General features: G+C 48.2%; 2 protein-coding genes and 1 pseudogene across 2 annotated transcripts; 2 read left to right on the top strand and 1 right to left on the bottom strand.

Annotated features, from left to right (window-relative positions):
• Window positions 1-410: 410 nt before the first annotated feature.
• On the top strand, window positions 411-1,588 carry LOC127319191 (uncharacterized; annotated as a pseudogene).
• A 10,417-nt stretch (window positions 1,589-12,005) lies between these two features.
• LOC127319173 (actin-related protein 7-like) lies at window positions 12,006-13,518 on the top strand. Its single transcript, XM_051349385.2, has 2 exons — window positions 12,006-12,549; window positions 13,092-13,518. The coding sequence occupies exons 1-2, from the start codon at window positions 12,208-12,210 to the stop codon at window positions 13,143-13,145; spliced, it is 396 nt and encodes a 131-aa protein (XP_051205345.1). The 5' UTR covers window positions 12,006-12,207; the 3' UTR covers window positions 13,146-13,518.
• Window positions 13,519-13,859: 341 nt separating this feature from the next.
• Window positions 13,860-22,526, bottom strand: LOC127319200 (putative 12-oxophytodienoate reductase 2). Its single transcript, XM_071824446.1, has 2 exons — window positions 21,834-22,526; window positions 13,860-14,278 (listed from the first exon to the last, which is right to left on the bottom strand). The coding sequence occupies exons 1-2, from the start codon at window positions 22,524-22,526 to the stop codon at window positions 13,928-13,930; spliced, it is 1,044 nt and encodes a 347-aa protein (XP_071680547.1). The 3' UTR covers window positions 13,860-13,927.
• Window positions 22,527-22,765: the final 239 nt, after the last annotated feature.

Below are 22,765 nucleotides of genomic sequence, written 5' to 3'. Positions count from 1 at the left end.
ATCCAGTCTCTCCCGCTCTCGTGGTCTGATGCGTTATCAATTTCTTCCCACTGTTTGCCACCCCACTTTCTCCGTTGAACATATCCATTCGCTGATTTAAATTAGTACAAGAACGTGTGCTCTAATCTATGAAATCTGAAACGCGAAGTAAGCATCAGAGACTTGAATAGATGCCCAATCAATCCACCGCAGTTCCATCTCATCCATGCCGCTTGCTGGGCACATCATAGGATCCCACATATCTGAGTTCAGCTAATTAAAATCGCATCAATCAGCAACGTGTGGTGAAACTGTATAAAATTTAAACAAGAAACTGTATGTTCAAACCTCCTTTCCTTGTGTCATGATTCTATCTGATTTTGTACTGCTTGTGCTGATATTTATTTCTACAAGAACGTGTGGTATAAACATGTATACAATTATTACAAGAACGTGTGATGTAAACCTGTATAAAATTACTACAAGAACCGTATGTTTTACATTGTTGACTTGTACTGATATTTATTTCAGCGAAAGTATGTCCGAAAAGGCTGAGAAAGCGGTGTGGGATGATGCACATGTGGTACACTTTATTGGTATTTGCAAAGAAGAGATTAGTAATGGAAACAGGCCATTAGGCTTTCTCAATCCAATTGGTTGGAAAAATCTTGTGGAGAAGTTCGAAGCAAGAACCGGGAAGAAGCTAACTAGAACTCAATTGAAGAATAAATAGGACAGTATGAAAAAAGAGTACACATGGTTCATGGAGTTGAAAATTGCTGCTACTGGACTTGGATGGGATGATGCAAAGCAAACTGTTGATGCTTCCAAAGAATGGTGGGATGAACATCTTCAGGTAAGAGAGTACTATTTTATTTGCACAACCTATGTATAACTATATTTGCATTAGCTAACTTATTTACATTAATTTTCAGAGATGCAATAGTCCCGAGAAAGATATAAAATGCAACCATTTGAGGTACAGGAAGCGTGGACCGAAGTATTTGGATGATATGGATGTGTTGTTCCAGAAGGCACATGTAACAGGGGCTAGTGCAAGCTGTCCTGGAGATATATCTAGTGATGAATGTAGTGATGATGATGTGGCAGCGGTAGATACAACTGATAAGAGTGCTGAAATAAAGTTAGCTTCCTTGAAGAAAGCAAAAGCAAACAAGAAGCGCAAGGAGTTAGCTAATGACAATGACGAGAAAGCTAACAAGAAGCGCAAGGAATCCTCTAATGCCAATAAAGAGAAAGATGAGAAGAGCCCCTTCTTTCGAACATATGCAGGCACATGTGAAAAGATAGGATTTGCAGCTGAAAAGATTTCCTCAAATTTTGTAGCATCATCAGCTCCTCCAACAAACCATGTACCTTCCATTGCAGATGTTATGCAGATGGCGAAAGATTGTGGGGTGAAAGAAGGAACCGCTTTGATGCATACAACCACTATGATGATCGTGAAGCCTGATTTTAGAGAGATCTTCAGCTTGCTTCAAACAAAAGAAGGACGATTTGATTTGCTACAGAGGGAGCATGAAAAAGAGATGAAGCGTGTGTAAAATATTTTAGTTATCGTGTCAAACATACATGTCTATTTGCTTGTCTTGTGTGAACCATTTTTGTCTTGTCGTGCATTTGTGTCTTGTCTCGTGTGAACCATTTGTGTCTTGTCTCGTGTGAACCACTTGTGACTTGTGTGAAGCATTTGCTGCCATGCATGTTCGTGTTGTTGGTACAATAACAAAGACCTGAGCATGATATTTTCATTACCTTTGTTGCCATTGTCTTTTGTAACTATTTGAGGACATTACTTTTTATTTGTATTATCTATAAGTATGGACCATTATGAAAAAATACAAATATTCTTCCAGAATGGCGATTTACATATCAATTCGTGGACATATCGATGTCTGCACTCAGGGGCATTACAGATATTTCCAATCAAACCCACAGTTCACAGTTGCTACAACCAAACAACTTCCAGATAATCCACATTTGACAGCAGCAGCTTTTCCACAGTTGACAGTTCACAGCAGCTTTTCCACAGTTCACAGCTCAACCAAACACACCCTAAGTGTTGCAATTTTGATGTAGGTTTGCTCATTTATGAAAAAACGGCCCGCTTAATTTAAAGCACAGGAAGTACAAATCATGGCGTGCAAGTCATGCCTTTATATATACCGTTTCTTTAGTTCGCAAAAAAATACCGTTTCTTTTGCTTCGTGTTACCGCAAACTTATGTTTCTGCCTGCTTAATTAGGGGTCAAGAAAGAGAACAAATAAATAGTCTGTTCTAAACTTGACTTATTTCAAAAAGTGAGTCTTTCTCACTTGGTTAGAGAAGTGGATGTACAACACAACCATCTAGATTCAAGTCATCAAGACACAGATTTAGGTTCTATTTTTTAAAAGTACTATAGGGTACTGTATCCCTTTCAAAAAGAAACATGAACTGTTTCTATCAGGTGGCTCCGAAGAAAGAATAAGTTAGGTTTTACGGGTTTGTGCAACTAAAATACTAGTTTCCCAGTGCTAATATAGCAACTAACATTGCAATTACAATGGGCCTGTGTTAACCCCCAAATGCAGGGATCGCTATAGGACCTCTCAATGTGGAAGCATGAGGTATCGATCTGTAGGAGCAATAAGCAAAAAATATTATTATTTCTAACTAGAGCGTCACAAGTTTTAGTTATCTACGCACTAACAATTTAAATAGGAAAAGGGTAATGGTTAGTTTTCAGTTTGAGACAAGCAAAGTATTTGTAAAATTGAAACTAAAACAACAAGCACGCAGTTTAAAGGATTTTGTCTTAATGATTACAATGGACCTAGGTTCATGGATACACTTCATCTTTATCTCTCAATGATCAAGCCCAACATGAAGATTTATTATTCTGGCTGGAACATTTAATTGTTATAGGTGATACAAATATTGAGGTTTTTGGTGATTTGTTGCTAGTAGTTCAACAAAGATCTAAGTTTTTCCAATGTTTCGACGAATCACTTAATATTTATCTTGATAAATTCTACATTGGATTACTTTAGCATTGCTCATATATCTAAAGAAGGCATGGAATGCAAATGAGTTAGCATAAGAAGCATCTACCTACCATGTTGATCATAGGGGAACTAGCTTCAAAACCAATAATAAGCCATAATTCTAGAAACTTCTACCCACCATTGTTTCTCTCCACCGAAACGGCGAAACCTGTAAACCGGCTTATGCGTTACCATAAGCCCAAAAGAAGTCACCCAGGATGTATATCTTCTTAGGAAAAAGTAAATTGCAATTGGTCCTCATTCTAGTGGGGCAACTTTGACCGACCTGAGTTCGGATTATTGTTCTTGCTTGTAGTGAAATATAACAAAAAACTACAGGTATTAAGTTTCAACCATTTCAACAAGTATTGTAATATTCGTCTTTCGATCAAAATATTTTGGGGACACAAAAACTGTTCTTTTGCATGAAAAATAAATACTTACTGATATTTTTAGAACTAGGTTTGATTTTGAATGGTTTGAAGTGAAACTTTGGAACTTTGATGAAATCAAAAACTTTTTTTCTTGGAAATTTAAGTGATCCTATTAGTCCTCGTAATATGTATGACACCGACTATCTTTTCTGAGAAACTCTTAAGTGCAAGTTTGAACCGAGCAACATCTGAATTCTGAAACCATGAAGATCAGGGGTAATGGTTTAGAATTCAGACACATACTACTAGGAAAAGGTCTAGCCGTAAGAATATTGTCACTGGCGCACCATTTTACTGGTGCGCCACTACTATATAGCAGTGGCGCACCAAAAAGTGGTGCTCCACTAGTAGCTTATTTGCAATGGCGCACTAGTATAGTGATAGGCCACTACTATTTTTTGAGCTGAATTACAGATGGGTCTCGCCATTGCTATTTCGAATAGCAATGGCGCACGTACATGTGGTGCGCCACTATGTTGTAAAGAGCAATAGCACACTCTATATGTTCTATATGGTGTGCGCCACTATGCTATAAAGAGCAATAGCGCACTCCGTCTTGTGCGCCACTATGCTGCCTAACTACTATCACTGCACACGTTCTCAAGACCGCATACGCACCCACACGCAGCGCACCACCACACACCAGTGCTCCCTTTCTCTTCCCTTCTGCACACCAGCGCACCCACACACACCGCCCCCTCGGCTAGGGTTCCCCAAACCACCCCGCCGCTGTCGTTCCCCGTGCTGGCCGTGCTCGTCGAGTACCTGCACGCGTCGGCGCTCTATGCCCCTCCCTCGCCGCCGTCCCCCGCCGTCTCCGTGATGAGGACATCCCTACTACACCACTACCTCCGTCATTGATGAATGAAGATGAACCTGCTGTGAAGCTCAAGTCCAATGAAGTTCGGATTGGACCAATTACAAGGGCTCGTGCGAAGCTACTTAAGCAACAGGTGAACTTGTTTCTAAACGATACTTTGATTGATGAGAACTTTATACTGCCTAAGTCCTATTACTTATGTATCATCAGGTATCAAGAGGAGACGAGCATCGCACGAGGAGTAGAGGAGCAGCTGGACATGAAGACGGACGTCAAGATGGACGTGAAGCTGGACATGGAGCTGGACATGAAGATATCTCATGGACGCGCGAGGGAGGAGCGGGAGGCATGCGCGAGAGGAGAAGAAGACGTCCAGGCCGGTCCAGCACCTGGTCCGACCGGCCGCCAGACCGGCCAACCCGGTCACTGGCCCGGTCGACCGGGCGCCAACCGGACGCAGTTTATCGTACCAGAAGAAAACCGGAAACCTCGCAACTATCCGGTTGACGCCCGGTTGCCGCCCGGTTGACCGGACCCCAGACCGGCCGCCCCGGTCCCTGGCCCGGTTGACCGGATTCCAGACCGGACTTGTCCGAGTCTGTCTCGACCAGATCTATTCTGGGTTGGTTTTACTTGTATTTTTCGACCAGAACTCGTCCCGGACGCCTATATAAGTGCCTTGGACGACCCCCTAGCTGCTTTAGATCACGTTTAAGATAAACCCTAGTTCTTAGTTGTTTGCTTATGCAAAACTATTGAATCCCTACACCATATTGCTTGATATTGTGTAGATCCTGAAAAAGTCTTGTGTGATCTGCTGTTCCATTGGGAATTAGACGGTTGCAACTTACCGCTTCGTGGTCGGCGGCTACGTGCGCAAGTGTGTGGAGTTGCGAATATCTTGCAGGGTTGAGAGCTGTTGCATTATTGGCAACAGGGACCAATCGAGAGATCTCGTTGCGTCATACAAGTTATCATCCACTACATCGTCGTGTTCCTCCGCTGCTATCATCCCGTGATCATCATCACCACCGTTGCTTACTGAGAAGATCGGGCCACCCCTTATCATCTTGGTATCAGATTTCCAGTTTTCCTCGGTAAGCCATCCACAATCCACCCCATAGTTGAGTTGTGAGTGTTTTCCTATCCAGAAAAAGCCAAAAATATTAGGGTTAGGGTTTGCCATAGCCTTAGATTGCACTAATTTCAAGTTTTAGTTGCTTTTCGTAGTTGTTTTTGCGTATCTTTGTCTATCATCTAGTTGTTAGGGTTTGAGTCTCTATTTTCATCTAGTTTTAGTTTTTGTTCCTCCGAGTCCACATAGCGTACAGTGTGATTTTCCCAACCATAGCCACAGCCTATCGATATACGTGACTAGGAACTTCCCCAGAAGAGACTAGTTTTACCGCTCGTCAGGCTGCTCTTAGGGTTTGGTGCTTTGCATATTTTGTTGGCCGTGTTATCAAGGAGTTGAGTCGATAAAAAAAACAGAAAATTGAAAAGAAGCAAAAAGAGCTACATAGCTGCGTGTGTTATACAAAAAGAAAAATCTCAAAAGAAAAGTGAAGTGCTAGTTGAATCAAGTGAAGGCCTAAGTTTACTTTACTGCACCCGTAGTTGAGCAATCTTGTGCCTGTCTCGTTGAGCTTTGCTAGCGTCTCTCTAGTGCATTGCAACCTTGTTCCCACGTATAGTTGCATTGCCCCATTATATCGCCTTGTGTGAGTATCTTTGGTTATCTACGGTCAGCGCTAGAGCTTGTTATTGGTGCAAATAGGTAGCCTACCTACAGCCCCACATATATCCTGCTTTGTCGTGTGATTTGTTCTTATACCCTTGATATTCGCTCCGCTACATCCGTGCACTAGTTGTTACTACAAGTGGTAAGCAACACTAATTTACTTTGGAACGGTAAGATTTCCTTTTTCTTATCAGTTGTTGAGTGAGTTGTGAGAGTACCACCATATATTTTTGATTTAAGTGCACTAACCTACTAACCATGTCTGCTAGTGATGAGAAAATTGTTAACCAGGAGAATAAGAACTCTGCGGATTTGATGACATGGAGGGAGTATGAGGCTCTTCGTAATGAGATGCGACGTGAATTCCGCGCTCAGGATGATGAGCTTAAAGGGACGGTCCAAGAGATCTCCCAGAAGCTGGATGCTACAAGTGCGACCGTCACAAGGATGCAAGATCAAACGACGGATATACAACGCAGTCTTACTGACTTGCGCTTACTTTTTGAGAATTTGACCGCACGACAACAACAAGACGATGATGAAGATCCTGAGCTTCAAGATGATGCACACAATGCTCGTGGTGCACCTCGTGGTGATCGTGCTCGCGGTTGGGTTCCACTTGGCCGCAATGGTCGTGGACATGATGAGGAAGATGGATTGGGTAAGCCCAAATTCTCTATACCCAAGTTTGAAGGAGGTGCTGATGTTGAAGAATACCTCACTTGGGAGCTCAAGATTGAGAAGCTATGGAATCTACATCCGCACTACACTGAAGATAGGAAGATCAAGCTTGCTTCTTCTGAATTTGATGGCTATGCTTTGCGTTGGTGGGATGCTTTTGTTCGTAACCGAGACGAGGATGGTGAGCAACCTATACGTACATGGCGTGCCATGAAGGAGGCGATGACTTCTCGCTTTGTGCCTACAAATTACTTGCGGAATATATATGATAAGCTGACTCTATTGAGACAAGGTGTGAAGACTGTGGATGAATATTACATGGAGATGGAGATGCTTATGCAGTGTGGCCGTGTCCGTGAGTCTCTTGAGATGACAATGCAGCGTTTTCTGAATGGTTTGAAGTATGATATCAAAGGCATTGTTCGTCACTACAGCTACACCAATATGAATCAATTGTTACATCATGCAAGAGAAGCTGAATCACAGTTGGCTGATGAAGCAAAGATCAAAGGCCGAGCTACAGGAGCTAGGCGTTTCACACCCCGCGCGGCCCCATCTACGGCGCCGGCACCTTCAACGCGCTCCGCCCCTTACTCTACTCCGCCTAGTAAGCCGGTCTCCAATGTGTCTAACACAAAGAAGTCCGAATCTGCTGCAAGTACGAGTGGCTCTAATGTGTCTACTGCACGTAACCGTGATATGGCTTGTCACACATGTGGTGGCAAAGGTCACTTCAAGAGAGATTGTCCTAACCGTAAAGTCATGATTATCAATGAGGACAATGAGTATGAGACTGGAGATGATATTGATCCTAATGCTCCAGACGATGATGACTATGACACTGATGGTGAATATGCATATCCGTCTGATGCTCGTACCATTGTTGTGTCGCAGCGTGCTCTTAATGTGTCGCCTAGTGCATCTACTCAGCGCTGCAATTTGTTCCAAACAAAAGCTTTAGTTGGTCCTGACAAGGCTTGCAAGGTCATTATTGATGGCGGGCGTTGCCGCAATTTAGCAAGCAAGGAGTTGTGTACCAAGCTGAAGTTGAAGTATCTACCGCACCCGCATCCATACTATATTCAGTGGTTGAGCGACAATGGTGAGATGAAGGTAAACCACATGGTGCGTGTTGAATTTGCTATTGGACCGTATAAGGATTGCATTGATTTTGATGTGGTTCCTATGACGGTGTGTCACTTATTATTGGGTCGGCCTTGGCTCTATGACCGTTCTGTGCAACACAATGGCCGTGCCAATACATATCACTTGGAGTTCAAGGGCAAGAAAATCAGCTTACAGCCTATGACACCACAGCAAATTGTCAATGAATCTCGTCAGAAAGTTGAAGTGAACTTGGAAGATGCATCTTTAGATAGGCGAGAGAATTGTAATGTTGTGAGTGATATAACGAAAAGTGAGAGAGTGAATTCCTTAGTCTCATTAGCCACCAAAGAAGACATGAGAGAATTTAGTGAGGATCCTACAACCATGCCTCTTGTGCTCTTGTACATGGGTACGGTTTTGGTTTCTAACGACATGACCCCTCTTCCTCTTGGTGTTTCTAATGTTTTGCAGGAATTCAGCGACGTGTTTTCGGAAGAGGTACCCGCAGGACTTCCACCATTGCGAGGTATTGAGCATCAAATTGACTTGATTCCCGGAGCATCGCTACCCAATCGGGCACCATATAGAACGAACCCCGAAGAAACGAAGGAGATACAGAAGCAAGTACAAGCGCTACTCGACAAAGGTTATATCCGCATAAGCCTTAGTCCTTGTGCTGTTCCTGTTATTCTAGTTCCTAAGAAAGATGGTACATGGCATATGTGCGTAGATTGTAGAGCTATAAACAATATCACTATTCGATATCGTCACCCTATTCCCCGTTTAGAGGATATGCTAGATGAATTGAGTGGTGCTGCTGTGTTCTCTAAAATTGATTTGCGTAGTGGTTATCATCAAATTAGGATGAAAGAAGGGGATGAGTGGAAAACTACCTTTAAAACAAAATTTGGTTTATATGAGTGGTTAGTCATGCCTTTTGGTCTAACTAATGCACCTAGCACCTTCATGAGACTGATGAACCATGTTTTGCGTGAATTTATTGGCAAGTTTGTGGTTGTGTATTTTGATGACATATTAATCTACAGCCGCAATGAATCGGATCATACTATACATATTCGACATGTTTTGCAAGTGTTGCGTGATAATAAACGCTATGGTAATCTTGAGAAGTGCACGTTTTGCAAAGATAAGGTCATATTTCTGGGTTATGTTGTCTCTAAGCATGGAGTAGAAGTAGATGTGTATAAAATTGAAGCTATTCAAAATTGGCCTACTCCCATGAATGTGAGTCAAGTAAGAAGTTTTCATGGTCTAGCTGGGTTTTATAGAAGATTTGTGCCCAACTTTAGTACTATTGCTGCACCTTTGAATGACTTGACTAAAAAGGGTGTTATATTTGAGTGGGGCGCAGCCCAAGATCATGCTTTTGATGAACTTAAGAGATTGTTAACTTCTGCATCGTTGCTTGCACTTCCTGATTTCAATAAGCAATTTGAGATTGAATGTGATGCTAGTGGTATTGGAATTGGTGGTGTGTTGATGCAAGAGGGTCGCCCCATTGCATATTTTTCTGAGAAACTGTCTGGTGCTAAGTTGAACTATCCTATCTATGATAAAGAATTGTATGCTTTAATTAGAGTTCTTGAGGTTTGGCAACATTACTTGTGGCCAAAAGAATTTATCATACATTCTGATCATGAAGCATTGAAATACCTGAAAGCTCAGTCTACTTTGCATAAGCGTCTTGCTAAGTGGGTTGAGTTCATTGAGTCTTTTCCATACATTATTAAGCATAAGAAGGGAAAAGATAATATTGTTGCTGATGCTTTATCTAGGAAGAATATGCTATTAACTCAACTTGATGTTAAAATTCCTGGATTAGAAGTGCTATGTGATTTATATGCTACTGATCATGATTTTGCTGAACCATATCGCTTATGTGCTCTTGGTAAAGCATGGGAAAAATATCACATACACGATGGGTTCTTGTTTAGAGCTAACAAACTATGTGTTCCAGAATCGTCTGTGCGTTTGCTCTTATTGCAGGAATCACATGCTGGAGGTTTGATGGGTCACTTTGGGCGTGAGAAGACGCTACTCATGCTCGCTGACCACTTTTATTGGCCAAAGATGAGGCGGGACGTGGACAGGTATGTGAAGAGGTGTATTACTTGCAACAAGTCCAAGTCCAAGCTGAAGCCTCACGGTTTGTATACTCCGTTACCGGCACCTACTACACCTTGGGAAGATATTATTATGGATTTTGTGTTGGGTTTGCCGCGTACTAAAAGAGGCCATGATTCTATATTTGTGGTAGTGGACAGATTTTCTAAAATGTCACACTTTATTGCCTGCCACAAAAGCGACGATGCGTCGCATATTGCTAACCTGTTTTTCAGGGAGATTGTTCGACTACATGGAGTCCCGAAGACTATTGTTTCTGATCGTGATGTGAAGTTCATGAGCTACTTCTGGAAGACACTTTGGGGAAAGCTAGGGACAAAGCTACTGTTCATTACTACTTGTCATCCCCAAACTGATGGTCAAACTGAGGTGGTGAATCGAACCTTGTCACAACTGTTGAGATCCATGATCAAGAAGAACCTGAAGGAGTGGGAAGAGTGTTTGCCGCATGTGGAGTTTGCTTACAACAGGCAAGACACTCTACCACGGAGCTGTGTCCTTTTGAGGTGGTGTATGGTTTCAAACCCATTACTCCACTTGACTTGTTGCCTTTGCCCATACATGAGAGAGTTAATATGGAGGCATCCAAGAGGGCAGATTTTGTGCGAAAGATCCATGTGAAGACTAAAGAGTTGATAGAGAAGAAAGGCAAGAGCAATGCTGCAAAGATGAACAAGAAGCGTAAGGAGATGTTGTTCAAGCCTGGTGATATGGTCTGGGTACATTTTCGCAAGGATAGGTTCCCGAAGCTGTGGAAGTCTAAGTTGAAGCCTCGTGGTGCTGGTCCTTACAAAGTGCTTGCCAAGATCAATGATAATGCATACTCGATAGATCTTTCAGTTGATGAGTTTGGTGTCAGTAATTCTTTCAATGTTGCTGATTTGACACCATATGACGGAGAAGACCTTGGAGCGTCAAGGTCGATGCCTTTTGAAGGGGGGGGGGAGATGATGAGGACATCCCTACTACACCACTACCTCCGTCATTGATGAATGAAGATGAACCTGCTGTGAAGCTCAAGTCCAATGAAGTTCGGATTGGACCAATTACAAGGGCTCGTGCGAAGCTACTTAAGCAACAGGTGAACTTGTTTCTAAACGATACTTTGATTGATGAGAACTTTATACTGCCTAAGTCCTATTACTTATGTATCATCAGGTATCAAGAGGAGACGAGCATCGCACGAGGAGTAGAGGAGCAGCTGGACATGAAGACGGACGTCAAGATGGACGTGAAGCTGGACATGGAGCTGGACATGAAGATATCTCATGGACGCGCGAGGGAGGAGCGGGAGGCATGCGCGAGAGGAGAAGAAGACGTCCAGGCCGGTCCAGCACCCGGACCGACCGGCCGCCAGACCGGCCAACCCGGTCACTGGCCCGGTCGACCGGGCGCCAACCGGACGCAGTTTATCGTACCGGAAGAAAACCGGAAACCTCGCAACTATCCGGTTGCCGCCCGGTTGCCGCCCGGTTGACCGGACCCCAGACCGGCCGCCCCGGTCCCTGGCCCGGTTGACCGGATTCCAGACCGGACTTGTCCGAGTCTGTCTCGACCAGATCTATTCTGGGTCGGTTTTACTTGTATTTTTCGACTAGAACTCGTCCCGGACGCCTATATAAGTGCCTTGGACGACCCCCTAGCTGCTTTAGACCACGTTTAAGATAAACCCTAGTTCTTAGTTGTTTGCTTATGCAAAACTATTGAATCCCTACACCATATTGCTTGATATTGTGTAGATCCTGAAAAAGTCATGTGTGATCTGCTGTTCCATTGGGAATTAGACGGTTGCAACTTACCGCTTCGTGGTCGGCGGCTACGTGCGCAAGTGTGTGGAGTTGCAAATATCTTGCAGGGTTGAGAGCTGTTGCATTGGCGACAGGGACCAATCGAGAGATCTCGTTGCGTCATACAAGTTATCATCCACTACATCGTCGTGTTCCTCCGCTGCTATCATCCCGTGATCATCATCACCACCGTTGCTTACTGAGAAGATCGGGCCACCCCTTATCACTCCGCCGCGTCGGAGCAGGCCGCCGTCCAGCAGCAGATGCAGCAGCTCCAGCCGTTCTGGGCCGAGCAGTACCGCGAGATCGAGGTCGAGGCGCTCGTCGTCTTCGCGCGAGTCTGCGAGATGTTCGCGGTTCGCCGTCCCCGCCTCCTTCCCCGGTAGCAGCCCGCCCCACACGCCATCGTGCAGCCCCGCCGAGCCATCGTGAAGCACCGCCGCTAACCCTTCGAATCCGTCGCCGATGCGGGAATCCCCACCTGCCCACGCGTTCTTCACCACGCCGGACGACAGCGCGCGCCGCCCGGCCCCTCCCTGCTTCCAGATCGGGCGTCGATCTGGAGAGGATCCTCACCGGCGGAGGATCGACCAGATCGAGGAATCAAAGATGAAGTCGGAGGTGGAGGAGGAGGGCCAGGTGGCCGACGGCACGGTGGTGGAGGAGGTGCAGCCGGTGGTGCACGGTTTCGTCAAGGACTGGGACGCCATGGAGGACCTCCTCGGCTGCGTCCTCTACAGGAACATCGGGTGGGAGATGGGGGACGAGGGCCAGATCATCTTCACCGAGCCGCTCTTCACGCCCAAGGTGATGTTTATGCCCTGTATGCTTAATTCGAAGCTCGTTTGAATGTACAGATTTGTACAGATTTGCTCTGAATTCATGTTGTATGCCTACCGATCGGTGACATCTGCAAGATGGCAAAGGGCAATTCTTTGGTTGATCAAGTAATTCTACAATGTAGTGCACTAACCTTATAATGGAATCAACCTGTAGTCGTACTGCAACCATGTATAGCTAATTACTGTCACAGATTATGTCACATATAGTTACTTCTATCTTAATCGCATCTCCCAGCTACTAGTTCATAAACATGGAATGATTTCTGCATTCTTTTTTGGCCAGTGCACTCTCTCCCTTCGTAAGTACCCATTCCAACTTAAGTGGAGTTCTGAACCAAATATTCTTCTTACTTACTGAAAATATAATTCCTGTTTGAGTACTGCTGCAAGAACACCTTAGATGTAGGTGACTGTTCAACATTTTATTTTTAGTTCCAGTGAACCTCATGGCCCTAGCTAACAGCTGACACTAGCTAACTGAAACTTTGCATGACTGAATGATTGCAGCGGAGGAGAAAGCTGGTTGGGTGTGTCCAATTTATGCGTGTGGTGTGGGAATGAAGCCGGTTGGCTGTGTCTACGTGTCGGCGGCCTCGGATAAGTCGGAGGCGAGATGGAGCCGAAAGAAGACCTCCTTTCTTGGCGGAGCGGTGACGGCGAGGGAGATGTGGAGGCCTCCATTGAGCTCGAGTGTGTTGCCTCCGTCGAGCTCCTGCATGCGGTGCATCGTCTCCGTCGAGCTCATGCCTAAAATCAAACGTTTTGTTGAAACCTGTATGCACTTGTATTGTTTCGAGCTCGTGCCTGAAATCACATGTTTTGTTGAGAGTGTATGCACTTGTATTTTGCTGCGGGTGTGTGTGTTTGTAAATGCATAGCTGTTGAATATGTATAGTGTATTATATGATGAGGGACCCTGCCGTTCGGGCAGGGTGTTTTTTTTTATTAGGCATCAATTGTACTAGTGGCGCACCATTCCTGCATACTATGGCGCACCATTTCAAAATACGTGTGGCGCACTAAAGCAAATATGAGTGGCACACCTAGAGCAAATATGAGTGGTGCACTACACAACTAGTAGTGGCGCACCACATAGTGCGCCATTGGTATGTAACTTAGTAGTGGCGCACCACTAGTGCGCCACTGCTAACCAGCAGTGGCGTGATATTAATGGCTAGTGCGCCACTGATGGCAAAAAGTGGTGCGCCACTGATGGCAAAAAGTGGTGCGCCACTGATTGCCTGTTTTCTAGTAGTGACGACTTAACAGGTAAATTAATGATCTTTGATGGATGCATGTACATATATACAAGATTCATGCTCGATCACCAATGGCGACCTCGATCAGTCCAAGAACGGGTAATCAGTGTAGCCGACGGCAGGATCAGCGGCACCGGCGCCGTAGAAGGTGGCCGCGTCGCACTCGTTGAGCGGCGCGCCCAGCTCGAACCGCCTCGGCAGGTCCGGGTTCGCCAGGAAAAGCCGACCGTAGGCCACCAGGTCGCCGTACCCTTCGCCGACGGCCGCGTCGCCCTCGTCCCGCCCGTACCCGCCGCTGGTGATGAACGTGCCCCCGAACGCCTCCCTGAACGGCAGCAGCCGCCGGGACACGCGCCGTCGCCCGTCGACCCGTGGCTCGATCATGTGGCAGTATAGCACGCCGCGGTCGCTGAGCCGGCTCACCACGTGGAGCGCCTGTTGCTGCCAAAACCCACCGGCGGGCAGCGACGGGCAACACCGTAGAGCCGGGAACAACCTAGGGCTGCGGCTGGCCGAGGTTCCTCCGAACGACGGCCCGCAAAGCCTCTGGTACACACGTCCGATGCTGATGCAAGGGCGTGCCACCTGACCTATACCTGGTCAGGAAGGTGATGGAGATGCCTCGCTTAGTTTCCTGCATGGCATACACGTAAACATTAAATACGAGCCTCGATCGGCTCTCAGGTTATCCTGTGAATCGGCTCAGGGAGCCGATCCACCCATGATTCATACGAGGTGCACGAATATATGGTGGTCCTACTTGATCAAGATAAAGCTAATTCAATCTACGACGATTTAGGGTTTTCACCGCATAATCGGATCATCCTACTCACGATTGGGCCTCGCGGCCACGCACGGTGATCGTAAGCCGATCCTAGGTAGGGCCTAAAAACCAACACGAGGTTGATCCCCGGAACATCCTGCCTAGGACTAGCAGACAACACCCTACGTGCCGCTGGATCCTCCAACCCTTTGTAAGGCCTAACTATTGCAGATATTAAACTAATCCTTGATGAACAAGGAGCAACCGTAACGGATCGGATCTACTAAATAATGATCAAGCGGGGTGCCGCCCCTACACCTAAGATAGGTGTAAGGGCGGCTAGATATGCAAGGGTTGCACTACGATAGCATGTTACGCGAAGAACTATGCTAACCCTAACACATCTATGATAACTACGTTGCTCGCCATAAAAAAGGCTTCAATACGAGCAACGCATGAACAACATAAAGCTTGTGCTGCCTAGATCGCAAGATGCGATCTATGCAGCATGTTGCTTACCGGTAGAAACCCTCGAGACGAAGGAGTTGGCGATGCGCCGAGATTGATTTTGTTGGTTGAACGTTGGTTGTTGTTTATTTCATAAACCCTAGATACATATTTATAGTCCAGGGGACTTTCTAATTTGGGCGTGCACCTAACCGTGCACGGGTAAAACTCTATCTAAGATACGATCTACTATATTACAGATATATGGGCAATCTAGCCCAACTTTGCATATAAGGCCGATCCACGTATTTCTCCCGTATATAATCTTCAAGCCCATCTTGATCGCGGCCCACCTCTGACTCGGTCAAATTCTGGTGATAACACATGCCCCCCTGGTTTTGGAATTGGTAATTCCAAAATCACTCTGCTTTTTCCTTCGTTGGGTCATGTCATGGCAGAACCGCTGCAGTATCCGTCATCATGATGCCTTGCCTTCTCAACTTCTCCGCGTGACCTGGCAGTTTTTTTTCTTTTAGGCACCACTTCCTCGGAAACTGCTGTGGCATTGAATTTCCACTATATCCCCTTTTATTTAACCGCTCCGCACAGTTTATTTCCGCATCTTCTTCGCATTAGCACTCCAAAAGCCCTCCTGCGCCACCATGTCTTCCTCCTCCTCTGCTTCATCGGATCTTTCCACCCAGTCCTCTTCCTCCCGCGAGCCGACGCCAGAGCCAAACCCGGCGGAGGTCCACGCAGCCAACACCCGCCGCGCCATTGAGGCCGGGGAGGAGTCTAGCCATGACTTCTCCATCTGGTCGGAGGACGACAAGTCCCTGACCGACGGGGAAAGCGACCTCTGCTTCCTCGCCGACGGGGAAACGGAGGAGGACAGCGACGACGATCGCTTCTCCTGCGACTTCACCTCTCCCGAGGAGGAGGAGGAGGAAGAAGAGGAGGAGGAGGAGGACGACACCTCCTCCGACGAGCCGCCGGCCAAGCGGTTCTGCCCCTGGCCGGGCAACCTCAGCGACTTCGACAGTGACGACGATGACGCTGACGAAGAGGACGAGGACAATGAGGGCCCGGTCGGCGGCCATTGGATCGACGACGAGCCTGCCGGGAGCAGCGCCGACAGCGGCGACGACGACGACGACGAGGGCAGCGACGGCCCGTAGATAGGACCTCTAGTATAGGACCAGTAGCAGTAGATGGGGCAATGTATCCCCTAGTACTTCCTTTTGAGAGCAATCAGCTCTTTATGTAAGAAATCTCGCCTATCAATGAAGAACTTTTCCCAATTTGATTTTGCCGATTTCCTCTGAGCTTAATTTAGCCGATTTCCTCTCCTACTGACCTTGCCGATTTGTCCCCTTTGCCAATGCGTAATGAGCCGATAGCAATGCATCGGTCCTTTAAAATTTACCCTTCCATTCTTCAACTGATGATTTTGAAATCTGGTTGATAATGTAGAATCTTCAGGGAAGCCTTTGAATTCTTCCAACCAAACCTAATGGTCTTTTTAACACTCATCATTTTGTGAAGAAGGTTGCGACGAAAGATCAGCCGATGGTACCCCAATCGGCTCTTAAACAGAGCATCCACCAGGCCTGCTGCCCCCCGAGCCTTACTCGAGGCGAGAATGTCAGAGAGGATGCACCAAAGCCGATCACCTTTCCTCCTTATAAAGCCGATATACCCTGTCAACACGGCTGAACTAGTACCAAAGGTTGAGAATCCTCGACAAGAAGGTTCAGGAACCCGGATCGGCTCAAAGCAGCTGAAGAAGTTCTCATTGTTTTACCCCCGCGAAGAAGCAGAGGGCCCCACAGCTGAACTGGATTTGGTGGAGATCCGGTAAACTTCGTATAATTGCACTAGAGTTGATGGCTGCGCATCGGCTTTGTTTCTTAGTTCTAAAGTCGATGCCCTTGCATCGGCTGTATAAATTTTTTTTTATACTAGCCGATTTTCTCCTATCGGCCCCAATATTTCACTGCACACATGTTCTCCTGCACCTGTTCCCATGTCCATCGTGTTTAGGTGCCCCCCGAGCCGAATCTGTTAGGGAATGGCAGATATCGGCTCTGTAATTCGCACGTCGGCTCCGATAGGATCAAGGACGAACACAAGCAGAACATGTGGTGAGGATAATTTTGGCCGATTACTGGGATCGGCCACCATAATGATTGAAGCGCTGACTGAAGGTTCTGTAATGTCCCTTCATAGATTTTTGGGGCCGATCACAAGGATCAGCCTCGTCACGTTTGCTCATCACTTTGCTTCAGCTACATGGTTAGGCCAGTGGATAAAACCAGCTTAACCCTTCCCTTCGTCACGTCGATGCGCTCGCAGTCATCCAAATTGATACCTGAGAGGGGTTCTTGGCCTGCTGCTTCCCATGCGTTCATGCCAGCCGTTGAAATTTCGGCTGAGTCATCGGCCTGGACGACCTCTACCTCATCTCCATCCCACTGTATTATGCATTGATGCATCGTGGAGGGAATGCAGCAGTTGGCGTGGATCCAATCTCTCCCTAGCAGAACAGCATAAGTGCTCGTGCTATCGACGATGAAGAACGTTGTAGGGATAGTTTTCCTTCCTACGGTCAGATCCACGTTCAGAACACCTTGTGCGTCAGACGCTTGGCCGTTGAAATCGCTCAATGTCACATTGGTCTTGATTAGATCTGAGCTAGAGCGTCCCAGCCGACGTAGCATAGAGTACGGCATGATGTTGACTGCCGCTCCGGTGTCCACCAGCATCTTATTTACAGGCCTCCCATCGATATAACCTCGCAAGTACAGGGCCTTCAGATGTCTGTAGCTTCTTTCTCGTGGCTTCTCAAAGATAACCGGCCGTGGGCCGCAGTCAAGTTGTGCCACAGGTGCCTCGTCTAATCCTGGAGCACTGAACTCCGAAGGGAGGATGAACACCATGTTTGTGCCAGCCGATGTTTCATCATCGGCTTTCCTTTGCTTGGGGCGCCACTCCATTTTCCGTGGACGACCCTCTTCGTCCAGGGTTCGCTGAACTTTCGCAGCCAGATCAGGTCGTGCCTTCCTTAACGTATGCAAGTATAACCTTTCGGCTTCCTCCAGGCCGCGCAATCGCTGAACCCTGCGCTTTTGTGAACGGCTGAGTCCATCAGGGCACCACCTTGGCCGGTGGTACCTGTCTTCTTCCTCTTCTTGTCCCTCGTCTTCAGAATCCTCGAGATCTTCCCATCGAGGGGACTCAGCACGTTTGCTTTGTGGTGGGAGAGGCCCTAAGCGCTTGAACACGGACACGTTGGCTGCCTCCTTCTTCTTCTGGTTGCATTCTGGGCAATTGCCGATTGTGGGCAATCGGCTCATTCCTGAATCCCAGCAGTGTCTGAAGAAGGGGCAGTCCCAGTGTCTGTCGTTGTCGTCTTGCTCCCTTGATTCTCCTTTGGCACGGCGCTCGTGCTCCTCCTCATCGTGATCGTGCCAATGATGTCTTCTGGCTTCTCTAGCCAGACGATCTCTTTCATCATCATCGCTGGATCGTCGGCGTTGGTCATACTGACTCACATACTTGTTGAGGAGGTGATCAGAGAGGGGTCGCTGATATCTTATGTTCTTCACTTCTCCCTCTGTGACGTAGCGCTTGCCATCATGACGGAGCCGATCGCGTGGAGCGGCCTCCTCTGTGTCCTTGCTACGAGAGCAGCTGCCCTCGTCTCCATCTTTGCCAGAGTGGTGCCCAGGTCCTACCATGTTGATGCTGAACGAGGATCCTGGCTGGCAACCTTCAGGGTAAGTGCATTCCACCATGTTAACGGCGGGGAAGGGCTGGGTGTCGACCTTCATGGCGTACTGGTTGAAAATCAGACGCCCTTTTTCTATCGCCGCTTGGATGTGCTGACGCCACACCCTGCAGTCGTTGGTGGCATGGGAGAGCGAGTTATGCCATTTGCAGTATGGCTTTCCGTTCAGCTCTTGCACCGTGGGGAATTTGAGACCTTCGGGAATCGTCAACTGCTTCTCCTTGAGCAGGAGGTCGAAGATTTGCTCAGTCTTGGTCACGTCAAAATCAAACCCCCTGGGCGGGCCTGGTGGCTTTACCCATTTGCAGGACACGGGGGTTCCCCCCCGAGTCCATTCAGCCACTGCTACCTCTTGATCTCCCGCAGAAACTTCGTCTTCCTCTGCATCGACCAGGACTACTGCACGCTTGAATTTGTCCTGGTACAGGTCCGGGTGGCGCTGTTCATATGCCGACAGTTTCTGAACCATGTGCGCCAGTGAGGGGTAGTCTGCTTGGGAGGCCATGTCCTTGAGCAGTGTTGCAAGGCCTGCTACTGCCAACTCGACAGCTTCCTTTTCAGTTATACGAACCGAATAACATCGGTTCCTAAGATTCCTGAAGCGCTGGATGTATTCTGTCACAGTTTCTCCACGCTTCTGACGTAATTGTGCTAGATCGGCAATGCCGGACTCGGAAGCCTCTGAATGGTACTGCATATGGAACTGCTCTTCCAACTGCTTCCAAGTCCGGATGGAGTCTGGTGGCAACGAGGTGTACCACCCGAAAGCCGATCCCGTGAGGGACTGTGAGAAGAGCCTCACGCGTAGTTGATCCGACACTGAGGCCGGTCCTAGTTGTGCCAAATATCGGCCTACGTGCTCGATGGAGCTGGAACCATCTGATCCACTGAATTTGGAGAAATCAGGGAGCCGATATTTAGGTGGTAGCGGGATCATCTCGTAGTCGTCGGGGTACGGCTTGGAATAGCCGATTGCCCTCCTTTTCGGCACCATGCCGAACTGATCTCTCAGTATGGTATTGATCTGATCCGTTGTGCTGGCTGCAGGAGTTGAACTCTGAAGATTCGCCGGGGTGGCGTACTTAGCCAGCCATGTTTGCTTTTCCAGCTCTGAGCCAACTGCAGGAGCTGAGCTCTGGAGGTTTGTCGGGGTGGCGTACTTAGTTAGCCACGTCTGCTTCTCAAGATCTGTTGCTGACGTCCCTCCTGTTTTCCCAGAAGTCCCTGATGTTGTGGCCTGGTTTGTGAGCGCCCAGTTACCGCAATCTGGCACATACGTGCACGTGTACCCGTGAGGGATCTCCTTAGGCGCCTCAAGCAAGAACTGGTAGTCACTGGGGTCACCACCGATCTTGTAGACGACGAATGCCAGTGAAGTCGGCACTTCTGGTGCTGCCAACGCAAATGGCAGCGGTGGACGGGACTGGAGTGGCAACTCTCCTTGATGCGTCCCGAGAGCTGGTCCTGACGGCGAGTACTGGTGCCTCATGATCTCCTGGATCACGCGAAGAGCGACACGCTCCAACGTGTTGACCAGGTTCTCAGAGTGGCGGTGTAGCGAGTGAGCCACCAAGTAGTTGATCTCCTGCCGCAGGGACCTGGTGCGTTCTTCCGACGGGGCAGAGAGGTCTATCCCATCTAGTGCACCATTAGGCGAGAACCCCTTCCACCTGATGCCATGTGAACGGGTTCTGTGGAAAGAGCCGATGAGGTCGGCTTCGAGGATGACTTTGATCTCGTCATACTTCTTCTTGAGCTCGTCGATCAGATCCTCGTACGTGACTGGCGTGCCGTCCGCCATCTCAGATGTAGATGGCGATGTGGTTGATGTAGAAGCTTGTCCCACCGGGCGTGCCAGAATGTGTTGCTGCCAAAACCCACCGGCGGGCAGCGACGGGCAACACCGTAGAGCCGGGAACAACCTAGGGCTGCGGCTGGCCGAGGTCCCTCCGAGCGACGGCCCGCAAAGCCTCTGGTACACACGTCCGATGCTGATGCAAGGGCGTGCCACCTGACCTATACCTGGTCAGGAAGGTGATGGAGATGCCTCGCTTAGTTTCCTGCATGGCATACACGTAAACATTAAATACGAGCCTCGATCGGCTCTCAGGTTATCCTGTGAATCGGCTCAGGGAGCCGATCCACCCATGATTCGTACGAGGTGCACGAATATATGGTGGTCCTGCTTGATCAAGATAAAGCTAATTCAATCTACGACGATTTAAGATTTTCACCGCATAATCGGATCATCCTACTCACGATTGGGCCTCGCGGCCACGCACGGTGATCGTAAGCCGATCCTAGGTAGGGCCTAAAAACCAACACGAGGTTGATCCCCGGAACATCCTGCCTAGGACTAGCAGACGACACCCTACGTGCCGCTGGATCCTCCAACCCTTTATAAGGCCTAACTATTGCAGATATTAAACTAATCCTTGATGAACAAGGAGCAACCGTAACGGATCGGATCTACTAAATAATGATCAAGCGGGGTGCCGCCCCTACACCTAAGATAGGTGTAAGGGCGGCTAGATATGCAAGGGTTGCACTACGATAGCATGTTACGCGAAGAACTATGCTAACCCTAACACATCTATGATAACTACGTTGCTCGCCATCAAAAAGGCTTCAGTATTAGCAACGCATGAACAACATAAAGCTTGTGTGTTGCTTACCGGTAGAAACCCTCGAGACGAAGGAGTTGGCGATGCGCCGAGATTGATTTTGTTGGTTGAACGTTGGTTGTTGTTTATTTCATAAACCCTAGATACATATTTATAGTCCAGGGGACTTTCTAATTTAGGCGTGCACCTAACCGTGCACGGGTAAAACTCTATCTAAGATACGATCTACTATATTACAGATATATGGGCAATCTAGCCCAACTTTGCATATAAGGCCGATCCACGTATTTCTCCCGTATATAATCTTCAAGCCCATCTTGATCGCGGCCCACCTCTGACTCGGTCAAATTCTGGTGATAACAGCGCCAGCGCGTGCTCGTCGGCGGTGGCATCAAACTGGTCCAGCCGCACGCCCACGCGGTGGCCGCCCACCTCCCTCGCCACGGCGTCCACCACCTCCATCGCGAACCGGCACCGGCTCTCGATGCCGTTGACTCCTTGGCCGACGTTATCTACAAAGTAGCCGTTCGCGCCGAGGATCTCGACGCCGTCAAAGCCGGCGTCAATGGCGTTCCGGGCAGCGCGTCGGAACCCGTCGACGACGTTGGGCGCGTCCTGTGTGGCCACCCTTCTCGGCGATGACAGCTCCTCGCGGCGGCCGTCGAAGCTCATCTGCGGGCTCACCTGCTGCTGCCTTTGTTGGACGACGTCGGCCGCGACGTGCCAGAGCTGGCAGAAGAAGACGGCGCCCTTGGCATGCACGGCGTCCACCACGGGCCTCCACGCCTCCACCTGCTCATGCGCCCAGATGCCGGGGACGTCCTTGAACGAAGAGGACGACTCATGCTCCTCCTCCTGCCGCGCCGCCGCAGCTATCCGGGTCCCCTCGGAGATGAGGAACCCGCCGGGACTGGCGCGCTGGGCGTAGTAGACGGCGGCATGCGGCTGCGGGACGCCGCCGTAGGCGCGCTGCCGCGTGAGCGGCGCCAGCACGACCCTGTGCGACAGGGCAAACTGGCCCATCTTGTACGGCGTCAGTAGAGGGATTGTGGTCTTCATGTCACCGGCCGTAGCAGACTGAGAGGCAAGTGCCGGTTAGCTAGCTCCTGCTGTAAGCTATGGCCAATCTTCGGAAGCTCGGCAAATGGCGCCGCAGCACGCTAGCTTGTGATTCCACAAACGTGTCCATTTTCGAGATCGCCACCAACTTATTCAAAAGATATTCTACTTCTAAACAAGTTGTTGACGATCACGTCTTTTTGGAAAACGCTTTCCATCGCTACAAAAATCGGTCGTTC

This window comes from Lolium perenne, chromosome 7 (assembly GCF_019359855.2).
Source record: "Lolium perenne isolate Kyuss_39 chromosome 7, Kyuss_2.0, whole genome shotgun sequence".
Taxonomy (NCBI): Eukaryota; Viridiplantae; Streptophyta; class Magnoliopsida; order Poales; family Poaceae; genus Lolium; species Lolium perenne.
This window is presented reverse-complemented; position numbering and strand designations above follow the sequence as displayed.

Excerpts from the sequence above, each read along its gene's own strand:
- LOC127319173 (XM_051349385.2), top strand. The coding sequence starts at position 12,208 with ATGCGGGAATCCCCACCTGCCCACGCGTTCTTCACCACGCCGGACGAC. Across the intron at positions 12,550-13,091 it reads AGCCGCTCTTCACGCCCAAG|CGGAGGAGAAAGCTGGTTGG; the intron begins GTGATGTTTATG and ends GAATGATTGCAG.
- LOC127319200 (XM_071824446.1), bottom strand. The coding sequence starts at position 22,526 with ATGAAGACCACAATCCCTCTACTGACGCCGTACAAGATGGGCCAGTTT. Across the intron at positions 14,279-21,833 it reads CCGCCGACGAGCACGCGCTG|GCGCTCCACGTGGTGAGCCG; the intron begins GCGCTGTTATCA and ends TGGCAGCAACAG.